Source organism: Lissotriton vulgaris, chromosome 3_2 (assembly GCF_964263255.1).
Source record: "Lissotriton vulgaris chromosome 3_2, aLisVul1.2, whole genome shotgun sequence".
Taxonomy (NCBI): Eukaryota; Metazoa; Chordata; class Amphibia; order Caudata; family Salamandridae; genus Lissotriton; species Lissotriton vulgaris.
This window is the reverse complement of record NC_141690.1, coordinates 119396465-119418909: the sequence shown is the minus strand read 5'-3', so window position 1 is coordinate 119418909 and position 22445 is coordinate 119396465. Positions and strand designations below refer to the sequence as shown.

The window sequence follows — 22445 nt, the reverse complement described above, 5'->3', positions numbered from 1 at the left end:
GTTTCGTCCGTTTTCCATCCCGCTTTAGTTTCACTCCGCCAAACTGAACGGTGGCCTCTTATCCCACAGATTTGTCTCCGGATCTCCATTGCCCAGCGTCCCCGGGCCTGTTACTTGATTCCTGCCTAAACGCTGATCTTTAAATTTAAATGTAAGTCAATAATACCTATATGAACGCAATGCTCAATTGCCAATTTCTTCAGAGAGCTATGTCTGATTTAATTCCTGACCTTGGGGTCTTTTAAAATGTTCCTTAGACATAATTATTTTCTAGTTATTCTTTATTTTGTTCCTTATTCTCTAGGATTCTATGTTTCCAATTAATGAGGTAATCCGTCCACTCCACTATCACAGTGATGATGAGCAACGACTAATTAGGTATGCTCCTCCCTGGACAGTGTGCTAATTTAACCATGCTTACTATGTTTTCGTACAAGTAGGTTAATCACACTGAATCTACTCCTTGATATGTATTAATAGGTTGCCTGCCCCCGCCCTGTCCTGATGAAGACACCCCAGCAAGGGCACAATTAATCCCTGCACAACCTGAGGGTCGAAACGTCGACAACTGTTCTTTCTTCTATCAGCTTCACGCCAAAACTTTAACATTTATGTATTAGGTGTAGCATGTTTTTGATCTAGTGATGAATTGAATTAATGTTCTTTTGTCTGTTCAAATTGACATACAAATGAGTCTACATCACGGTCTGTTTTTATTGTCACAATTCCCTACCCACACTATCCTCACCTTATCACCTTTCCCTTGTTCCTTGGGGCACTGTACAACCTTTGGAATGTGTATTGCTGGATACTATATCCAATTAACATCTACATTGTGAATAAAAACAGTGTAGATTCATTCAGTGTATTACTATTTTTTTATTATACTTTGCGGTAATTGCTAATCTTACACTGGGACCCCTCTTCTCTCAGTACAACTGAAACAAACCAGCATAGAGGAAAAATGGAGAAACATCTACACATTACTAGCACCCAACAAAAGCAAGGAATTTTGGAGATATGTCAATGGCTTAAATAGTGGCGATCACATCCATAATGCTGTTGCTGCTAACAAATGGGCTGCCCATGCCACCAACCTATACATTGATCAGAAAACATCCATGGAAAGCATTGTGAAGGTAAAAGACCACCAACATGAAGAGAGAAACACGATGGATCTCTACCAAACAGAAAGGGAAACACTAACCATCCTCCAGGGTATCAGGAAGGATGGGGCGCCTGGGTATATCTTCAAGGAAGATTGTGAATACTGTGCACCCCACATTCAAACTTTATTTAATCACTGTTATAACTTTTCTGTTGTTCCGGATTCATGGAAAGGCTCCATCCTGTATCCCATTTATAAAAAGGGGGATGCCTCTGACCCAAGGAATTATAGATTGATTGCACTACTGGATGTGGAAGGAAAGGCATTTGCAAAAATGCTCTTGAAAGAGCAAGAGTCATGGATCCTGAAAAATCAAGTAATCCAGCATTACCAGACTGGCTTTCGGCTGAATTCGTCAACCATGGACAACGCCATCATACTTTCAAATCTGGCAACGAAGGTAACTGGGGCTACCGCCCCTCCATTATATGCATGTTTTGTGGACTAAGTTTTTGTTTTAATTTTCAAAAAACATTTATTGAGCTCTTAAAGTCAGGTACAGTACACTGTGCAGCAATTGAAAGTAAATCGACACATTGGCAGCCATTACATACAGAGTGAATGAAAAAAGCAGCAATCCCACTAACCGGAGTCTAAGGCACAAAAATATGTGTCAAGTACATCATAGAGTGCAAGAGAAGCCCACCTCACGGGGGCACCACTACCGCTCCTTAAGTGAAGCTGAGAGGGATATAGCGGGACCTAATGAGTAGGGGAGGAGGGCAGGGACCGACTAGCACCGGCGGCCGCCGCTGGCGAAAAGCCGGCAGGGAGCGCGGGAGAGGCGGTACCGCTAGGGGGCGTGCGGGAATGAAGGTAAGACACCAAGGGACCCCAAATATCAACTGGCTGGGAGTTGGAGGGCATAAGATCCCAAAACTCCGATAGCAGAGACTGGCACCGCGCAGCGTCCTCGAGACAACTTTCAACCTTGGGAGCAGGCCTACGACCCCAGCACATGGCCACCCTGCGATGGGCAAGAACAGGCAGCATAGCGATAAGGCGGCAGGAAACACCCTGGCAGAATTTTACAAACCCAAGTAGGCACAAGGTGGGGTCAGGTGAAACCAGGGTACCGGTATTTGCCGTGATTGTGGAACACGCTATCTTCCAAAACTCGGAGACCCTCGTGCACGGGCATGCCAGATGCGCAAAGTCCGCAGCAGGGGGCGCCGCAACGCATGCAGGTATCGTTAGGTATCAGTCACAGCTTGTGGAGCTGGGCAGGGGTGCGGTATATCCTGTGCAGGAACTTGAAATGTATCAGACGAAGCCGGTAATTGGATAACAGCTTCTTCATCTGGTTAAAACAGTAGAGCCAGTCTGCCTGCGGTATGTCGATGCTGAGGTCCGCACCCCACGCCACCCGCACACGGTCAGTGGAGATAGAGGTTGCCATTAGTGTAAGAGCGTATAATTTGGTGACCAATTTGTGCATGGATGGGGATGTGTTCACTAGGTCGAGGACCGGCATGGTGGGAGGGGGCTGGGGGAATGTGGGGTGCAAAGTCCGGCAAATGTAGTGCAGCTGGTAGAATAAAAGCTTGTCCAGTGGACCAGATGACTCCGGGAGAGAATAGAAATTGTCGCCAGGATAAAGGTCAGCAAGTGTCGCCGGGATAACGGTCAGCAATCGTCCACAATCCCAGACGCGTCGCATGCTTAGACATACCAGAGGGCTGAAGCAGAGGTTAAGCAGGGTGATGCACTACTGGCACAGCGTTTATGGAGAGTAATGGGAGATTTGAAAGCCGGCAAAGACCAGTCCAAGCCCAGCGCAGCGTCTCAACAGTATCCACCTCCGCCTGGGAGCGGACAGCAGGCACAAAAAGCACAGTAGTCAAGGGCCAAGGAGACGCTATATGCGCCGCGACCGCCCAATGGGGCTGGTAAGGAGTGGGATGAACCCAGAAATGCAAAAAAACTGGCCTGTGCACAGAGAGCATATATCTTGAAGTCCAGAGCACCCACACCACCAATTGGACATGGTTGTCTACCTGTCCAAACGAGGGAGATGATCAAAGAGCTGAACTTACGAAAAGAAATGGGCGGGGAGGAGAATCGGGACATTCAGGAATAAGTAGAGGAATTTCGGCAACACAACCATCTTGGCAATGGCGAGACGGCCAGCTAGAGTCAGTGGAAGCCTGACCCAAACGTAAATCTTAGATTCCAGCCAATCTACCGCACAGCCAAAGTTTGACCTCCACAATTCGTCAAGGTCTCTGCTCAACCAGATACCCAAATATCGCGTTGGGTCAGCCGCCCAGACAAATGGGAAATCAGCAGTGAACGAGACGGTGGCATCCGTCATAGGAAACAGGACCGACTTACTCCAATTTATTTGTACGATAGAGATAGACCACCAAATCATATGATTTCCCTGACCAAGGGGCTGAGGTTGTCCTGAGGGTGATGGACATACAGAGTCACATCGTCCGCATACATGGAGACAAGAAGGGAGCGAGAAGAAAAGTATATTCTCCTATGCGTATGATGCTGCCTGAGCCTGGCAGCAAGGGGCTCCATTGCGATGGCAAAAAGCATAGGTGATAAAGGACACCCCTGCCGGGTGCCTCGGCTGATACTAATGGGGTCGGTGACCTGACCGTTAACACGTAAACGAGCTGAAAGGGCGGCTTAGAGGAGCCTGATTTTACGCAAGAAAATTTCACTGAAGCCCACACGGGGTAAAAGATAAAATATAAAGAGCCAATCGAGAGTATCGAACGATTTGGTGGCGTCCAGCAGGGCAGCCATGGTGGGGAGATTAGGATTAATTTGGTGGAGGACGGAAAAAATTGTGCAAAGGTTATGTGAAGTTGCCCTCCCGGGAATGAAGCCGGATAGATCCGGGAAAGCGATGACTGGCATTAGGAGCAGACGGCGAGAAGCGATACGTTTGGCAAAGATTTTGTTATCAGTATTAATAAGGGAGAGGGGGTGATAGGAATCACGACGATCAGCGGGTTTGTCGGGTTAAAGGAGCAAGGTGATAAAGGCTTCCGGGAGAGACTGCGGAAAAAGACCATTGCCAAAAGACTTATTGTACATGGCCGCCAAATGCGGCTTCAAGAGGTCCGCATACATTTTATAAATGGAGGCCGGGAGACCACCAAGACCCAGACCTTTTTCCTCCGAGTAAACTGCTAATGGCCGCGAGAATTTCATCCCTAGTGAAGGGTGTGTCGAAGAATTCCCGGTGGTAGTCCTTCAGCCAGACCAGCGCAATGGAGTCAAAGTATTGATCAAAGACCACCCGCGACGGGGGAGCACCTGCCGAGTATAGCTGCGTGTAGAAGTCCAAAAAACAGGAACTGATCAACTCCGGGGCGGTAGTTCTAGAAGGCCCCCCATCTTCCAGGGCAGTTACGTAGGAGGCCACGCGTGATGGGAAGAGGAGATTAGCAAGAGTACGACCAGGGCTATCGCCCTCACTGAAACGACGCGCCCGGCTCTCGCGGCCTAAAAAGATTTCACGATCTGCTGCTTCAGTGAACTCAGTATGTTTTTGGCGTATGCGAGCTAAGTTGTCTGGACTAGGGGATGCAGCCTGGGAGGCATCCAACTCCCAGATCTCCTTTTCAAGCTCAGAAAGAGTGGAACGAAGAGAACGGAGCACACCAGATTGTTTGGATATACACTCACCCAGAATCACCGATTTAAAACCCTCCCAAAGGACGGACGCCGAGTCTACGGAGCCCTTATTAAGTTCGAAATAATTAACTATATCAATTTGGATGTCCTCGCAGAATACCGAGTCCCGTAAGGCATTTGGTGGAAGACGCCAGGAGAAGGCACGCTTTGGAGACTGGGGAATGCGGAGGCAGATTTGGACTGGCGAGTGGTCTGAAAAAGTGCGCACCATATGTGTTGCATCAGTAAGCCAGAGCATGACTTCCGGAGAGATAAGCCAGTAATGGATGCGTGACCAGCACCCTCTCGCGCCGGACACACAGGTGCCCTCCCGGCTATCGGGCCGGAGCTGGCGCCATGCGTCATAGAGGGAGTTCTCGAGTATAATCGAGGAGAGGGCCATAGTGGCACGAGGGTGGAACACCTGGAGACCAGACCTATTGAGCACGGCAGATAAAGCAACATTGAAATCCCCACCCCAGACGACCGCTGCAAGACCACAGGAGGAGATGAGGTGCCAGACGTGAAAAGGCAGGTCATCAATGTTGGGACAATAGACCGCAGCGAGTGTAATAGGTTGGGCCAGCATTGAACCGTGCATTATTACATACCTGCCCTCGGGGTCGGTGAGTGTGTGAACAGTGTGTCAGGGAAGACAGCGGCGTATTAGAATGGAGACTTTCCTGGCGTAGGAGGAGTAGGTGGAAGATTGAGTTTCGCCCCAATAGCTCGCCTGGAGACTGGAAAGGGAGGAGGTTAAGAGGTCATCTCCTGCAGCATACAAATGTCGACCTGATGCCTCTGCAGATGGGAGTGGATCAGCCGTGCCTTGCGGTGATCGTTTAGGCCACGGACATTCCAAGTCCAGCAAATTGTGTCAGACATGAGGGAGAGGTGGTATGTGTGGCGAGGCGCAGCGCAGGAGAGGAGCACTGCAAGTCGGAGATATTTGCACATATGAGAAGGCAATCAGGAATACCCCTGAAGAGGATTGTTTAACCCCCATGGCGGTGGAGTGAGGGCTTAAAGACAAGACCCGTTGAGGGGCGGACTAGGTGCCCCACACAACTATATCCAGCAAAGGCAGCGAGTGTTCCAGCTGTAAAGCTAGGGGACCAGCGCCAACATAAAGCAATGTTTCCTGGAGGCTAAAGTCAGCAGAAAAGGCCAAGCACAGTGCAGTGTCATTAGCGTGACATGAAGGAACAATACCAAACAGAAAAACAGCAAAAGACAGCAAAAACAAACCTACTAGAAAAGATAGAGCCCCCAACCCAGACCACCCACGAACCCAAAACCATCCCACTGACCCAAATAGAAGAAACCCCACCAACCTCGCACCCACTCCAACCCCCGAAATAGGCTGAGAGGACCACCAACCCCACCCCGGGAACCCACAACTTAGAAGGGATAACACAGCAAGAAAAGTGGGAATCATCCCGGTGAGGGCATGGCGGGACTCAGCGAACACCCCTGCAAAGAAGCAGGGTGGCCAAGCTTGGGTTGGCAGGTAGCATCCACAACAGACATCATATTAATCAAAGAACTATTGTCTGCACAGTCAATCGTTGTCGCTCAACCGGTCAGCGCTCTCAAGTGGAGACTTGGGAGGGGAGGATTGGGCCTCCCTCTCCAGCCTCTTAGCAAACGCCAGGGCCTCCCTTGGGTCAGGGAGTACAAGTGTCTTGGAGCCCTGTCGGATCCTCGAATTCACCGGGCAGGCCAGAGACAACGGGACATCATGTTTCTGGAGGATGCTTTTGGCCGGCAGGAACTCCCTCCTGGCAGCTTGTACAGTGAGGGTGTAGTCCGGGTAGAAGGAGAGAGTATTTCCCTGGTGCTTAATGGTGCCCTTGTCGCGTGCAGCTCGGAGGATGGCACCACGGTCCTGGAAATTCAGGATTTTCGCCACGATCTAGACCAGGGCTAGTACGTGGGCCCAGTGAGCGGTGGGCCCATTCCACGACGAAGAACTGGGATAAGACGTCCCCGAAGAGCTCTTTCATGAGTTGCTCTATGAAGTCCTTCCTTTTTGAGATGTTGGTTGACTCGGGCTTCTAAATCCTCGTTTTTCTCCCTGATTACGGACAGGATCTTGTCCATCTGGAGTAACTTCTGCTGTCCTGGATGGCCGCCGCCATGGCATCAGACACCCTGATTCGACACGGAGCAGTCTGTTATCATGAGAGTCAACACTGGCTTTTACTTAGTCGAGGCGCGCTGAGAGTTGATCGAGCTGGGACGCTATTCCGGTAACGGTCGACTTTACATCCAGCAAAATTGCCTTGAGATCGTCGTCCCGGCTCGGGGAGGGTCCATCATTCTAGCGGAGTCGGAGCCGTCTGAACCTGCACCGTCCTGGCCTGAAGATAGTTCGAAGGCAATCTTGGGCTACTTAGGATTTGATTTCCCCATAGCGATGAACACTCCAAGCGGGCGCCAGACCACGCGGGGGAAGAGAGTAGCAGACCAGGAATGGAGTCCACTATTAGCCAGCGGCCAGTGCCATAGAGCTAGGAGGAGAACCAGGCCAGATCAAGAGGCTGAGCAGGCGCAGCAAGTCAGGAGTCGCATCCCCCACGAGTAGTGCAGGGGACTGACAGCGGCCAGAGATGGAGAATGGGAGTGGGTACAGACTCTTTAGCCGAGCCGCCTCCGGCAGTTGGTAGAGGAAACCGTGTGCAGAGCTCCAGGCACAAACAGCGTGAAAATGGCAACCGGCCAACAGCAGAGGTCAATCCCAGGGAGCTGCGTGGTGCTTGGGCAAAAGGCGAAACTGTCCGTGGGGCAGGGGAGGAGAGGGGGCCCACTCCAGTGGCAGGGGCGCAGAAAAGTGAATCAGGCATGAAGCACCAGGCTAGCGGTGAAAAGCCACGGCAGGAGGCCTGAGGAGAGTCAGCAAAGCAGTGCCCCCGCAGACAAAACCTTAGAAGAGGTGCAGATAAAAGCAAGGAGATCAGGCGTCAGCCCACCAGGCCCAGAAGCCACCGATGTATGCCAGGGTAGGCTGATGTAGCGAGAAATGCAGGCTCAAGGAGGGGGCCTCTGTATGTCCAGGGCCAGGCACCAGGGCCCAGTAAAGCTTGCTAGAGGTGTCTGTGGGGGCCGGGGCAGTCAGAAGGCCGAGAATCTGAGGGAGTCCATCCCCGCTGCGCCCCAAGGAGCAGGCCACAGAGCTGGTGGCAGAGGCGCCCAGGCCGGCCTCGGCGCAGGGCAAGCACGGCAAGCCGCACGTCAGCGAGACCGCGGAGACGGGTGATCGGCAGGGCTCAGCAAGGCAGGAGAGGAGCAGGACAAATGGAGAGGGCACCCCCGGGAGGGGGATGCCGACGGGGGAACGCGGGGGGTCGGCCGCTCCCTTACAGGCCCAGGCGCCTCGGTACTCGTGCAAGGTGGAGACGAGACGCGAGACAGGAGCTAGGCAATGGCGCCCCCCGGAACAGGCCGCACAGCAGACGGCCCCCAACCCCACCAGCGACCACCCAGAGGGAGCAACTCTCACCGCACTCCAGCAGCAACGACACGGGCGAAACAGCAGACCCAACGAGGCACCCTGGATCCACGCAACACAGAAGACAGCAGGAGCGGCCCTCCGGAGGCCGAAGCTTGTGCACAACGCCGGCCACGAGATCGACAGCTCCGCAGGGAAAGCTGGTAGGAGAGCGGGAGCTGGAGCAGACGGTTCACTGTGCCCCAAGGAGTCAGAAAATTCCTTTTTGGTGTGGGAGGAGTGCGGATGCCAGCAGGATAATGGCGGATTAGAAAGCTTGGCCGGCGAGGCCCACTCAGAGTGCGGCCATCTTGCAGCTGGCCAAGGAAAGGCCCCCCCGCCTTTGACAGAGTTGATCCAAATGTCCTGTGTGCAAAATTGGCTAAGTGGGGTATACCATGGAAACTGCTTGCGGCCATCTCATCACTCTACACTGGCACGTGGGTGTGAGTAAAGCTTACTCGGACATACGCAACTGCCAAGATCTTCACAAACAGGGGGCTAAAACAGGGTTACGTGATCGCCCACACCCTGTTTAACTTATACACTGCTGACCTGGGAGAAGCACTGTTAAAAACTAACATCTTTCCTCCAAAATTGGGCCACCTTAGACTGCCAATTATGCAGGATGCGGATGATCTGGTTTTGTTGGATCATACAAGAATTGGCATGAAAAGGGCAGTAGAGAAGCTACATAATTACAACATGGAAAACAAGCTCGCAGCTAATGCACCTAAGACTAAAGTGCTGATCTTTGGTCACAAGCCATAAAAACAAATACTGGCATGGCAGCTGGGTCCTCGAAGGATAAGCACGACCAACAAACACACCTACTTAGGAGTACAATTTACAGATACCTGCAGACCAGTAATGCAGGTCCAAGCACTGCAACCAAAAGCAGCTAAGCTAACATATGGCGTGTGCAAATTACACCACAAGCTTGTAAGCCACTCAACGGATGGGATCCGACAAGTTACGCAAGCCAAGCAAATACCAACACTCAGCTATGGCCACCTTGTCTTTCCTGGTCTCTTGACTAAAATTGGAGGACCTATACACTATGGCGTATAGAAAAGTCTTCCAACTCCCCTACACGACCAGGCGTTCACTGATCCGATTCGAGTTCAACATCACAGCAATGGACATTGAATGTAAAAAAGACATAGTCAAACTCCAACATAGCGTGATCAATGCATGCCCGGGAACAATCAGGGCAGCGCTTCAGGTGGTCTTTTCAGACAACAATAGTCGCTGGGCGAGGTATCTACAATTGAACCTTTCACAGATATACCACTAACAAAGATCCTGCTAAACAAGTGTGGCAAGAACATCTCGAGGCAACAGGACCTTGAACGGATTAGATCAGTAATGGGTGCAGAAGGCCTTGTTAACTCACATGAAACTACCACATGCCAGCTCTACTTGAAAGCAGGCCTTGGAAGGCAAGCCCTACAAAATGCCATGAGAGTGAGGCTCTTAACTTTTCCTAAACAAGACTATAGAGCCCACTGGATAAACTGGTCATCAAGTGGCTCCAGCTGTTGGCGGTGTCAACACCACACAGAATCTGCGAAGCATGTTATTTGGCGCTTGTATTTAAGAACTATGCTTATACATCACGGCATTAGATCATGTAAGGAGGCTTTAAGGCATTTCTACACTACCACAGTCCAGATGGAGCTGGCACTAATTGGGAAGTTCTATGCTGCTGCTGGAAAGCTCATATGATCACCCAGAGAAGTGACAGCAGAATAAACTATCCTACAAGCACCACGGTCACTCGCTGTTAGTTATCACCACATTTTTCAATAATATATATGTCTATACTAATGTTTGGTAGGAACAGGACGCCCTGAGCAGTTTTGCACATTCCCCGCCAATCTCTGCATGCTTTGTCTTCAAATAGACCATTCCTGTTCCCCTTTTCTCTTGTTGGTACTACTAAGCTATTTGTATTCTGCTACCTTATTGTATCTCAGCATTTTAAATATGTTGTTTTATTTAGATGTTATGTATTTTATTATTGCCTTTTCTCAAACTTGCACTTTCTGGCGTTTTTGTAAAGGATTTTACTTAATCATACAATAAAGATTAACACTTTTCAGTAACTTGAGGGGATAGAGGTTTTGACATCAGCAGAGGCATGGATGAGGAACAGGACGCTATCAGGCTGTTAACATCCCATATGACTGTGAATTTCGATGTCAAACAGGAGAGAGAGAGAGAGAGAGAGAGAACAACTGTGATGTTGCAGCTTCTCGGAGTGACCCCCAAGGATGTTATTTTGACCATGGCATTGATCCTCTGACTTAGATCACACAAGTTCAAGCTTCTTTTCTCTTACCAAAACTCCTAGATTGCACTCAGTCAAACTCCCGCTTTGTATCTCAACATGCCACACTGCTCAACAGTATGGAAGCAGCACACACAAACTGTTAGTTTATGTTTCTAAGCCTTCTTACCACTACAGGCATGGCATTTATCAAAGTAACCCAGAATAGAGGTCGAAAAGTAGCTGGGGAAACTCTTCCCTTCTCATGGTAACAACATTCCTGCATCCAGAAAAGGGTGAATCAATTAGATGATGCCCTAAGAAGTCGAGTGAACTCAAACAGTCTGCTTCAAAGGGTTCAACAACAATAATTAATTAGCGTAATAAAATAATAGTGTTGTTTTTAAGCATCCTAGTACCACAAAGTAAAATCTGAAATCTCTGAACCGGATGAGAATTCTGGACAGTAAAGCATTCTACAAGTGTTAACACGTATAAATGGCACGTGTTTTGCACTTCGAAACCACCACACGCGTTTAAAGGTATGGTGATGAATCATATTTGGCGTAAAAACCAACAGAAATCTACAAATTCTGTGTGTGTTTGTCTTTTTTCTACAGGCATTATTTTGGAGTACAATACCAGCGGGGATAGAGATAATACACACCCCTTATAGTGGTTGGTCTTTATTTTCACAGAAAGACGGACCCCTTAGATACATGGACCTGACGAATGCTATGTACCCTCCGGGGACCCTTAGCAGAAACAGGTTGACCACATCTATCACGGTGAAGGGATAAATAGTTCCCAAATGACCGCTCACTTCTTTTAATAGGATACAGTTGCCCAATGAATTAAAAGTTAGTCTTTACGACAACTGTAATGGTTTAAAAATCACTTTCACTACTCACAGGCCCCCACTTAGTTTAGAAGTGCATCCCTCTCGCCAGGTGTATGCCCGCCCTCTATCAAACCGAGTTTTTAGAGGGTGAGGACGGCCTGTGATGAAGCATGACACCAGGGGGTGTGTGAGGCCAGTCCTTCACTTTTTGTGAGATGCCCTCACTTCACATGCATCTCTAAAAGTCCTGTAGAAATCCCAACTAGGGGCCGCCCCATTTGTGTTTACACACAAAACCTACTCATTGGTGAAAGGAAAGAAAGAAAATAGGCAAAGTGGAACTTTCTGAAGAACATCAAGAAGTTTACCACTTTATTAAAACTGAAACCGGTGGAGGCTTGATTGAGAAATTAAGATGAAACTAAGGGTGACGACTGCAGCTGCAAGACAATATAAAATCTGAAATAGCTGCCAGGAGGACTGAAGTAATGGGAATTGAGAACAGCCCGTAACAAAAGACCACAGATTGTGTGGCATAGGAGAAAAAAATGAAAAGATTATTAATCACTACATATTCATTCTCATAGGCTAAAAGTAAACTGAAGGTGACCAATGAATATTAAGAGACAAGTGCAATTTATATTCTGTCACAAGGTCAGTGAACTTGTTTGGCAGTGTGGTTACATAAAGAGAGAAATAAGCAAATAGTGTTTAAGAATGAACTTAAACAGAACCATGACTTTTACTAAAACATTTTTAGAATAAAAAACACCATTAGTCACAGAACAGGATATTAATTTTCTTGCTTTCTCATGTCTGATTTTTGTAAGTTTACACTAAGTTATTTCAGCTCCTCATTATCACTATTTGATACAATAAAAATGACTTACTTGAGCACTTGTTGCCTGATGTTGTTTCTCAGCTGGTTCTTGTTGAGATGCGGACTCCATGTATGACCTGCTAAGTGGTTTGACACAAAGCTGTCTACTCGCTGTCGTAAATTTTGATATGCAGGCTAAGGATAAATAAAACTACTTTAGTGGAAGCAAACAAAGCAGCGTGCAACATCACACTGCAAACACAATATCAATTGTAGAGTTAAACAGAAACCTCACTGCATCCATATTTTACAAGGGATACCATTGTTAGTCTGAGAATAATTAGGTAACGCCGAACACACTTAAAACTTATTTCAAATTCCAAATAGTTTTTACTAACTTAATCTTGTTTAACCCTTTTCCTACCTAGGACGTGACATTTATTTTCACCGCACTACTTTTGTAGTGGGACAACATTAACATCACGTCCTCCTACCAGGGTGACCACCTAGGACATGAGAGCATTTTCTTGCTTGGCATGGAGGTGTGTGGGTCAATTTGACACAACAGCAAAGGAATTCCTCAGAAGCTTCTTCGCAAAGCCTTGCATTGCACCAAACTGCCGAATGTGAAATTCTGCTACAGACAGAAGTACATGCCTCACTATTATTCAAGATGAGAGCACTTTCTCGGTCTTGGTTATGGACCTGTTGGTAGAAGCGCATATGGTCACCTATATACTTGATTATAACACGAATATTGGAGGGGTAGACGGGCCAGTTAGCAACTCATTGTACAATGCACATACTGTTATTGTCAGATTACCACTTCATCCACTCAGAACTGAAAGATAGGCTCTCTCCAGACTAATACCTTCAACAGAGAATACAAGTCATTAATATAAAGAACTTACAACAATAATGAGAATGTAAAGCTTATACACGGCTAGGAAGAAGGCAGGAGGCTTGATATTTCTTTCCCCTGTACCCACTCAAGTCATGCCTGTGCATTCAGACTTGCTTCACTTTGTACAGCACAATTAGTTTCTGCAAACTTGATTGAAGTTGACCAGTTAGTTCAAGAGTTAGTATCTGACTTTGAATGGATGTGCAAGTAAAAATAGCCTCAAAGGATCATTTTTGACTTATGTAAACTATCTTTGAAAATGTTACATCTGCATTGGAGAATTATTGGAAATGTTTTTACCCACATATTACTATACTCCATGTAGAAAGCTGGCTCTTTATGTGATATATCACGAACCGAATATACTGTGTAAAGAGTCCATGGGTTCCCTCAAAGGTGGATAGGGGCTTGCTATGCAATCACAAAGTGCTCTATTAGAGGGTAGTGTGGTTGAGCAGCCGTAGGCTTAACACAAAGGAATGCAAGACATTTGCAAATACACACTATGATCAATAAATTACAACACAACTCAAGAAGGAGATCCACACCAATTTAGAAAAATATCAAGTATCTTTATTCATGTTTAGGCATCAGAGAAAAATCATTCAGGTAAGTAAATGTTTAAATATCAATTCTGTTCAATTTAAAAGGTGGGCAGAGTGCAGTTTCTGAGTTTTGCAATGTTATCCGATGGAAGGAAGAACAAGTTCTGCAAACAGGTATAGTACAGCGACTTACAAGACTAATCTCCAGGAGTTAAGGTGAGTGGTGAGCAAGGTCCGAGGCAACACCAGCGCTACACCACCAGCAGCACAGGGCAGCTGGGTGCATGGTGCAAAACAGCGATAGGTGCCCAATTTATTTCAATGGAGATCGGTCACTGTGGAAAGAGGCCGCAGGCTCTGGCTAAGCGACCAGTCGGGCTGAACCAGCAAGGGGGTTAAAGACTTGCTATGGTTGGGGACACCTTTAGTCCTCTTCTCCAAATTCATCTTCACAAATAATGCAGAATTAGATATAGATAATATCCTGCCGCTCTCATGGACGGACCATGAGGCCATCTTCTTCTAAATCACGACCCATTGCAACAGAGCTGAACTAAACAGCACTGCTAGAATCATCCAGTACAGGCATTGATAGCCAGGAGGAAGCTCTACAGGATGTTCTTTCCAAGTCAGTTCCCGATCCAGTCAATGACGTTGACTGTGCAGCAATTCGCTACACTCGCTGACTGGGCGTGGCATGCATCAAAGTGGTGTCTGAAAAACGCAGAAGAGCCATAGGAAATCCATCAGCCCCATGGTTCTCATCGGCACTGAAAGCAGCACAGCTACCCTGCAGGCATCAGGAGCGAAATTGGAGGTTAGACTACTCTCCTGAAGAACGAACTATATATAAAAAAATCTTTTAGGGGTATAAACAGCTGATTAAAGCAGAAAAGATGACATTTTTCTCAGGGAAAATCAGACTAGACCAGGGAACTTTTTAAAACTGTCAAAAATGTGTCCAAATGGAAAACAGTAACACCTTTATTCCGGATGAATCTTTCTGCAACAAGTTAGCAGTTTTCTTCAAATTTAAGGTCAACTCTATTTTTCTAGTATTCTCTCAGAATGCTCTCAGGACCGACCTTTCTTTTGATCAGGATGAAGCAACAAACCTCAGAGAATCCACAGGGCCCTGGGTACCTCCTACCTTTGAGAAGTTTTTTCCTCTCTCTTGGGATTAAACAATCAGCCTTATGAGTTTTATCAAATCAGGAGCCCCCTCTGATACATGCTGGGCCACTCAAAGATTTACTAAATGAGGCACTTCGCTCCGGGCAGGTGGATAGCTATAGGCCAATCTCTCTGCTTCAATTCCCTGCTAAGGTGCTAGAGAAGGCCATGAACGAGGATATATCTAACTTATCTGGACACCCATCAATTGCTGGATTCTGCCCAATATGGGTTTAGAGCAAATCACTGTATGGAGTCCGCACTGGTGGCCACATCGGAGGAAATTAGTCAGGGTGGACATGGGCAGCAGAGCAGCATTAATCCTACTGGATCTCTCTGCCGCCTTTGATACGGTCCACCATGCACTACTTATGAAGTGTCTGCACTCCTTAGGCTTCAGGAATTCTGCACTCAATCTGCTGAGCTCATTTCTCAAAGACAGGAAACAGTGGGTAGAGATGAGAGAGGCAAAGTCCAGCCCTTTCTCCTTCCCCTGCAGGGTGCCGCGGGATCTGCGCTTAGCCGCAATCTTTTCAACGTGTATGTCACTCCCCTGGTAAAGTTCATTCTTAATTTTGGTCTGACTGTACTATACTTTGCAGATGACACATAGATAGTGGTATCCAGCTCGTCACAGGTTGAGAATGATGCAAACAATTTCTGCAGATGTATGGCTGCAGTCAAAAGTTGGATGCAGAGTAATTGTCTTAAGCTAAATTCGGACAAAACAAAGGTGTTGCTCTTTGGAAACGAGACCTCCTTTTGGAATGCATCTTGGTGCCCTCCGGAGCTGGGCAATCTACCCAAGCCAGTGCAGAAGGCAAGAAACGTGGGCGTCATCTTCGAGACAAAACGATGTTTCTCTGCTCAAACCATTGCATTGACCTCAGGCGGCTATTTCATGCTACAGGGTCTCAATAAATCCTCCTGTTCATCCAGTCTGCCTTACAGAAGACTGTAATGTTGGCCCTCATTGGCTCCAGAATGACTACTGCAATGTCCTTTATCAAGGAACCTATAAATACCTGTTAAAAAAAATTACAATCTCCACAGAATGCTGTAGTAGGAACTCTTCTGAAAATCCCCAATTTTAAACCAGTGTCTCACCTTTTGCATGGCCTTCACTGGTAACCGGTAGAGAAGAGGATCTCGTTCAAGGCACTGTGCCTTATGCATAAGGCTCTGAATTGTACCAGTTAATCCTATTTTCAAGAAAGGATCCCCTAGTACACGCCCAGCAGAATCCTCAGATCTAGCACTGAGCACATGGTCATGATCCCTAGAATCAAACGAGTAAATTGGGGCGGAAGAACGCTTGCTTACTTTGGGGGAAAGCTATGGAACTCCCTTCCTCTTGCTCTCCGGTCACAATCTAGCCTAAGATACTCAGAAGGCAGTTAAAGACCTGGCTGTTGCCACTTTAAAAAACGACAGTCCTCTGACTTTCAAATCAGCTTGCTGTGCTCCTCTTTCGGTTCATGACCGGCTCAGCACTGAGACACCTTCGGGTAATGTGCGCTTTACAAAACGTTTTTCATTCATTCATTCATTTTTTCAAGGCCCAGGGGCAATGGGTGCAGGAGTGTCCTTAGGCATTCCACCTCCAAGCTAGTACCACCCCTAACGTGGGCTACTGTGGGGTGGACAAAATTGTTCAATAGTAGCCATCTTTGCGATGGCAAACTTGGGAATTCTGGGACAGGGTTATGCCCATTTCCCAGAGGAAGTGGTCATATAGGGGGTGTAGTGACTCCAAGGGTCAGGAACCCATTGGCTACTACCCTACACTCCCTTAACACACATAAATTAAGTGAGGCAATCCAGAATCGCATTCCAAAGGCGGCAGCTCCTTTGAAGCTTGCTGCACAAAGAAGGCTAATCAGCAGGTCATCCTGTGGGAGAGGGTGTTACACCCTCTTCCGGGGCAGGCTTTTGTTCTGAGTCCTCTGAGAGCAAAAGGCTCTCACCCTAGGAGGTCTGAACAGTGTCTCAGGTGGCAGGCTGGCAGAAACTAGTCAGCATAGCCACCAAAGGCTGGTAGGTTTCCAGGGAGCACCTCTAAGGTGCCCTCTAGGTGCATGTATTGGTAAATCCAACACTGACATCAGTGTGGGTTTATCAATACAAGATCTTTTATTTTTTGTAGTTTTATAGAACGCAAACTTGACACGTAGGTACCAGGTAGCAGAGCCCTTCACATGAGCACCTCATCTCTTGGCCCTATCATCAGAGACACAGAAGTAAGGAGTGGGGCTGAAAGGTTTGGGGAATATTAGTTCTGACTCCACGTGGGGAGATGGGAGGAAAGAAAACTATACCGGCCCCTAAAAGCACAGGCACAACCCTAGATGGCATTTTACAAAAGGCCGGGGGGGCACTCAAAGAAATGAATTGGCAGAATGCAGACTATCGCTGGCCCCAGTACCTTTAGCCGCTGACTTGAACATTCATTCAGGCAACTCCCCTACCAAATAACTGTGGAGGACCCCAAGTGAACATCACCTATATCCCCTTCATCTCGCCAAGGGGATCACCCATTTGTGCTCTCACCAACTGTTATTATTGTGAATCAGGGAGCCTCGGTGGTGAATCAAAAGGCATAGACACCGTAACACCAACAATTGTGGGGGACTAAAATCCAGCAGGGGAAAAAGGAAACACACTGACCCTACTGGTATCGAACAGCGGAACATGGGGCAACTGCCCAGGGTTAAGATGACAAAACAAATCCCAGCGGCCTCCATTGGGAAAGCCCGAGGGGGAGGCGGGCTTACAAAGCCGAAACCTATGCCTGATGTGGACATGGTAGCAGCTCAATCGGGGAAAATAGTTTCAGATTTGATAGAGCCCATTTTGCTCCGATTGGTTTGCATAGAGGAACAGCTTGGCCGAGTACTGTTAAATCTGGGGAACCCAGCTCTGCAAATTGGGATTAATGCTAGGTGTCCTTTGGGTGAAAATCAGAATGAGAGGGATGCAAATGCTACCCCTACTGCCTCAGAGAGAGAGAGGGTGGCCACAGATAGATCAATAATTACAAATGTAAAGGCAAGACCATCAGCCCCAGATCGGGAGGGGGTAAACTGTTCAGACCCTAAAACAGTGCCACAAGCACAGATAAATGATTGTATCCCCCCCCACCAACGGAGCATTGGGTCTGGTTTGCGTTCCCAGAAAAGAACCCCTCCTCTTCGGCCCCCCCACATCGCATTGAAGTATTATTGGGCTTAACGGATAATGACTGACTACTAGTAGACCTATATAGTCCAAATAAACTGTTATGGTCAGGAGGGCTAGCCAGGGAACCCAACTGCCCAGTAACAAGTATAGAAGAGAATAGACAGGGGTCCTACCCTGCTGATTATAATGCACATACCACATTAGATGCTTTTAGTAGCATAGAGGTGCGGTCGTCAGGAAACAACCCCTCCACCCACTCCCCATACTCTAATTGATCTAGGAAGGGGGGGTCTGTCTCAGAAGTTTCAGATGTTGAGCCCACTAGCAATAGAGAGGACCTAGCTTTAAGGCCACGTAAAACCCGTCCTCTTAGATTTGTCTCCTGGAATATTGCAGGCATTTGCTCGAAACTGGATGACGAAATGTGGTGAAAGTATGTAAACACCTTTGATATCATCTGTAGACAGGAAACCTGGTCCAGGGAGAGTATCGAATTAAATGGTTACCAGTCCCTTAATGTTCATGCAACTGTCTCACCTGCAGGAAGAGCAAAATGAGGACTGGTGACCTTGATTTCTCTTAAATTCGGGTCTATTAATGTCAAATCTGTTATTAATTCACCATGGTATCAATTGTTTTTGATTTTTAATCTGTTTCAGGTTAAGATTCTTTTAATTAACTGGTATTATAATATTTTCAAACCAAATAAAAGTGACATTATTGTAAAACTCAAGGAGGAGTTTGACAAGATCGAAGGAAAGTGGCAGCCTCTGTGCATTGATAGGGTCGGGGATTTTAAATGTACTTTATGTGGATATAGCTCAGAGAAGGTTTGTGGGCTAACAGATACTGAAGGTCAACCACTACCGCATTTTAAACACCCCACGGGGAGACGCCTTAAATTACATTATTATTGTGAATTTGTTTATCGTGAACGATTTGGTCAGTAACTCAATACACCACTTATATGGGCAGAGGTTGTGGAAGTGTTATTGACTTCATGCTAATATCCAGTAAATATGCCTCCCAAGTAGACAGTTTTGAGGTGGAACCAAACAATGCCAGCGACCACAACCCTCTCACTGCCTACTTAATTATAGCTGCCCAGGGGAATAAAGGTGATGGCCGACCCCTGCAGTGTAATTTGAATCAAGGAGTAAGAATGAAGTGGAGTAAGATAAACCCCCCTCAATTTGAGAAAAGTATTGTAAAAAAAATTTAAGTTATTTTTTGGAATGCCCTGATTATGACTCCCCTCCCTCCCCCTGAAATGGTTATACAGGGAATTCAGGGAATTTGTAGGGATGTCTCAAGTAATCTGTTGAACCCACTAGTATCAAAGGAACCTAGGGAAACCAAATGGTTCAATGTTGAGTGTACAAGGGCGCAAAAAGATTTAAAGAAGGCATTACATACAAACCCGCGAGATTAGGCCTTAAGCAAGTCTGCAAGGGAGTCTTATAAGCGCATAATGGAACAGAGGAAGCAAGACCTGAGTAAGAAGGCCTAGGAGGACCTAGAGAGAGCAAGTGTGCTCAAAGACTAGCGGCCAGATTCATAAAGCCGAATTCGGCTCGCAAAGGGCCAGATTCTGAGAATCTGGCCCTTTGCGAGCGCTATTTTTGCATTTGGGATTCATCATCCCAAATGCAAAAATCACATTTTTAGAAATCGCATATTTGCGAATAATTGCATTTAAGGAATCTCAATTAGAGATTCCTTAAATGCAATTCAAGAAGCATTTAAAAATTGCGAAATCGCTATTTTGGGCCGCTATTTACCGCGAGGTCAAACCTCGTAGTAATTAGCGAAAACTTAGAAAAATGCATTTAAATGCATTTTTCTAAGTTGGATGTTACACACACACCCATGTCCTTTGGACATGTGTGTGCGCGCAACACCAATGTAGATTACATTTCAAGGGTGCTACAGGGTGTCCTTTGGACACCCTTGGCACCCTTGGAATCGCATCCTTATTTGCGATTCGCTAATTGCTAATCGCAAATAAGGAATATCTCCCCATTCGTTCCTATGGGCCTTTAGGCCCATAGGAATGAATGGGGAGATATTTCTTATTTGCGATTAGCAATTTGCTAATCGCAAATAAGGAATGTGTAGGAATCGCAATTTATTTAGCGATTCCTACATGAATCCGTTTTGCAAGTCCTTAATAGCGATTCCTTAATAAGCGCTATTAAGGACTCGCAAAACGGTACTATGATGAATCTAGCTGTAGGTGCTTTTGGGAGGTAATTAACCGCCCATTGTTTTCAAAGGACTCAGGGGGAATGGATTCACTGATACCAGGTTACGAATCTCACTTTACTAAGATTTTTAAACCAAATGGAATCATTAGTCAGGAACTAAGTCAGGGAGACTAATTAAATCAATTGACTGCTCATTATTTGAGCCCCTCCCTCTCAGTAAGCAAGGTAGAAGAGGCCCTACAGAGAGTAATATACCTAAAAGCCCCAGGCCAGGATGGGGTACCTCTTGATTTATTTAAAAGTAACATTTAACTTTGGGCACCTCTCCTAAAGAATGTCTTTAGAGCAGCAATAATGGGTCCCATTCCAACATCATGGCGAGAGGCCATAGTGGTCCCTTTGTACAAAAAAGGAAAGAAGGAGAATCTGGCCTGTTATAGGCCCATTTCCTTAATTGACTCCACGGTCAAGGTATTGGGGTGGGTAATTTTAGCACGCCTTGAGCCCTGGGCAGACTCCAAAGGTTTAATGTCACCTACACAATATGGTTTTCGAAGAGGAATGGGTACAAATGAACAGCGCCTTAACTTGGCGCCGATTATGGGTAAGTACATGAAGGCAAGGACGGGGTCTATACACCTTGCCTTCATGGACTTGTCCAGCGCGTTTGATACTGTTAATATGCGCAAACTCTGGGGCATGATGGTAGAAATGGGTTTTGAGGAGCCTCTGATCACCCTATTGCGTAGGCTGCACGCAACCACCACTGTAGCTATAAGATTTGGACCTAAGGGAGAAAGGACAGGGACTATTGTATCTACAGAGTGAGTCCATCAAGGGTGCATAATGGCCCCATTCCTCTTTCTTCTATACACAAATGGAGTAGAATCAGCTCTAAAAGAACAGGAGTTAGATTTCCCTGGGATAGGGGGTAAGCAGGGATAGGGGGTAAGCCGATACTTTTGCTGTCATATGCGGACAACACGGTTTTATTGACTTTAACCGCTAATAGTCTACAGAAGTCTTTGAACACATTCACAGATTTTATGCTAGCTCTAGATTTAAAGGTTAAATTTACTCAATCCTATGTCATGGTCTGTGGTCCAAGTCATACCAAATCTAGAAAGTTCATGGTACAGGGGAAGACAATTGACAAAGTCTCGAATTTTAATTACTTAGGGAATGTTTTTAATAATAAACTGACCTGGGAACACCTAATTATATCCGTGGTACAGAACACCCGCCGTACAGTGGAATGTCTTTTCCGCTTTGCGTGCAAGTTGGGCCATAAGCCCGTAGTGGAACTAATAACCTTATATAAATCAAAATGCGGGTCTACTGCCACATATGGGGCGGGAGTATGGGGACATCAAAAAAGTCTGAAACTTCAAACTCTAGAGAATATTTTTCTAAAGAGATTGTTGATGATCCCAAAAAAGCACCCCTACAGCATTCTGCCACTCTGAGGTAGGGGTTGATTTTATTTCTGATCGAATAACTATTACCACATTGTTACTCTGGGCATAAGTCTGACTGTCTGAAGAGTTCAGATTCACAAGAGAAATTATTAAGGACTAGCAGCCCGTCCCGACGTTGTCCGGGTATGAATTGCTGCCGGCCAGTAGTATATTGAATGTAGGATTTCGTTTTGATAGCATTTCTTATCTGTGACAGGCCTGTGAAACGCTCAGATTCACAGTGCACTGCTGATGCACTTAAGAGTGTCCATTCAGTAGTGTGGGAACTCGAGTTTCCCTACTTTATTTTTCCTTGCAATATTATATAACGCGAACACGATAACATGGCATGAGCACAAATTACATTACAGAAGAACACATTCATTTGTGGTAGGCACGGGGAGACAAAGCGATTTGCCTGGAATCACAGGGTGTTGAGCTGATGCCACGATTCGAACGTAGCTCCCCAGCTCTAAAGTTCGCAATTCTAGAACTTGTGGCGGGAAGTGTGTCTAAAAGTGTATGTCGGTGCTGGCCATCAATGAGAGAGACCTGTGCATTTTTCAAATGAGTGGTGAAAACATATGAGTATGTTGCTGGAGATGTGGGCCGCCGTGCTACCAATGTACTTACCGGGGGAGGGTAAACACCCATTATTCCGCAACTTTCTTTCCGCATACCATCACTCCGCATACTGTCATTACGAAAGTACCATGACTCCGCAATGCCATTATAACGCATGGCATTACATT

The 22445-nt window shown here is 46.7% G+C and overlaps 1 protein-coding gene across 1 annotated transcript in view; it reads right to left on the bottom strand.

The window, feature by feature from the left end:
- The window catches only part of BOD1L1 (biorientation of chromosomes in cell division 1 like 1), a 449046-nt gene that overhangs the window by 373641 nt on the left and 52960 nt on the right, over positions 1-22445 (bottom strand). Inside the window, exon 2 of the mRNA XM_086964081.1 lies at positions 12298-12422. Within this exon, the coding sequence (XP_086820207.1) occupies positions 12298-12422 (125 nt within the window). The remainder of the gene's footprint in view (positions 1-12297; positions 12423-22445) is intronic.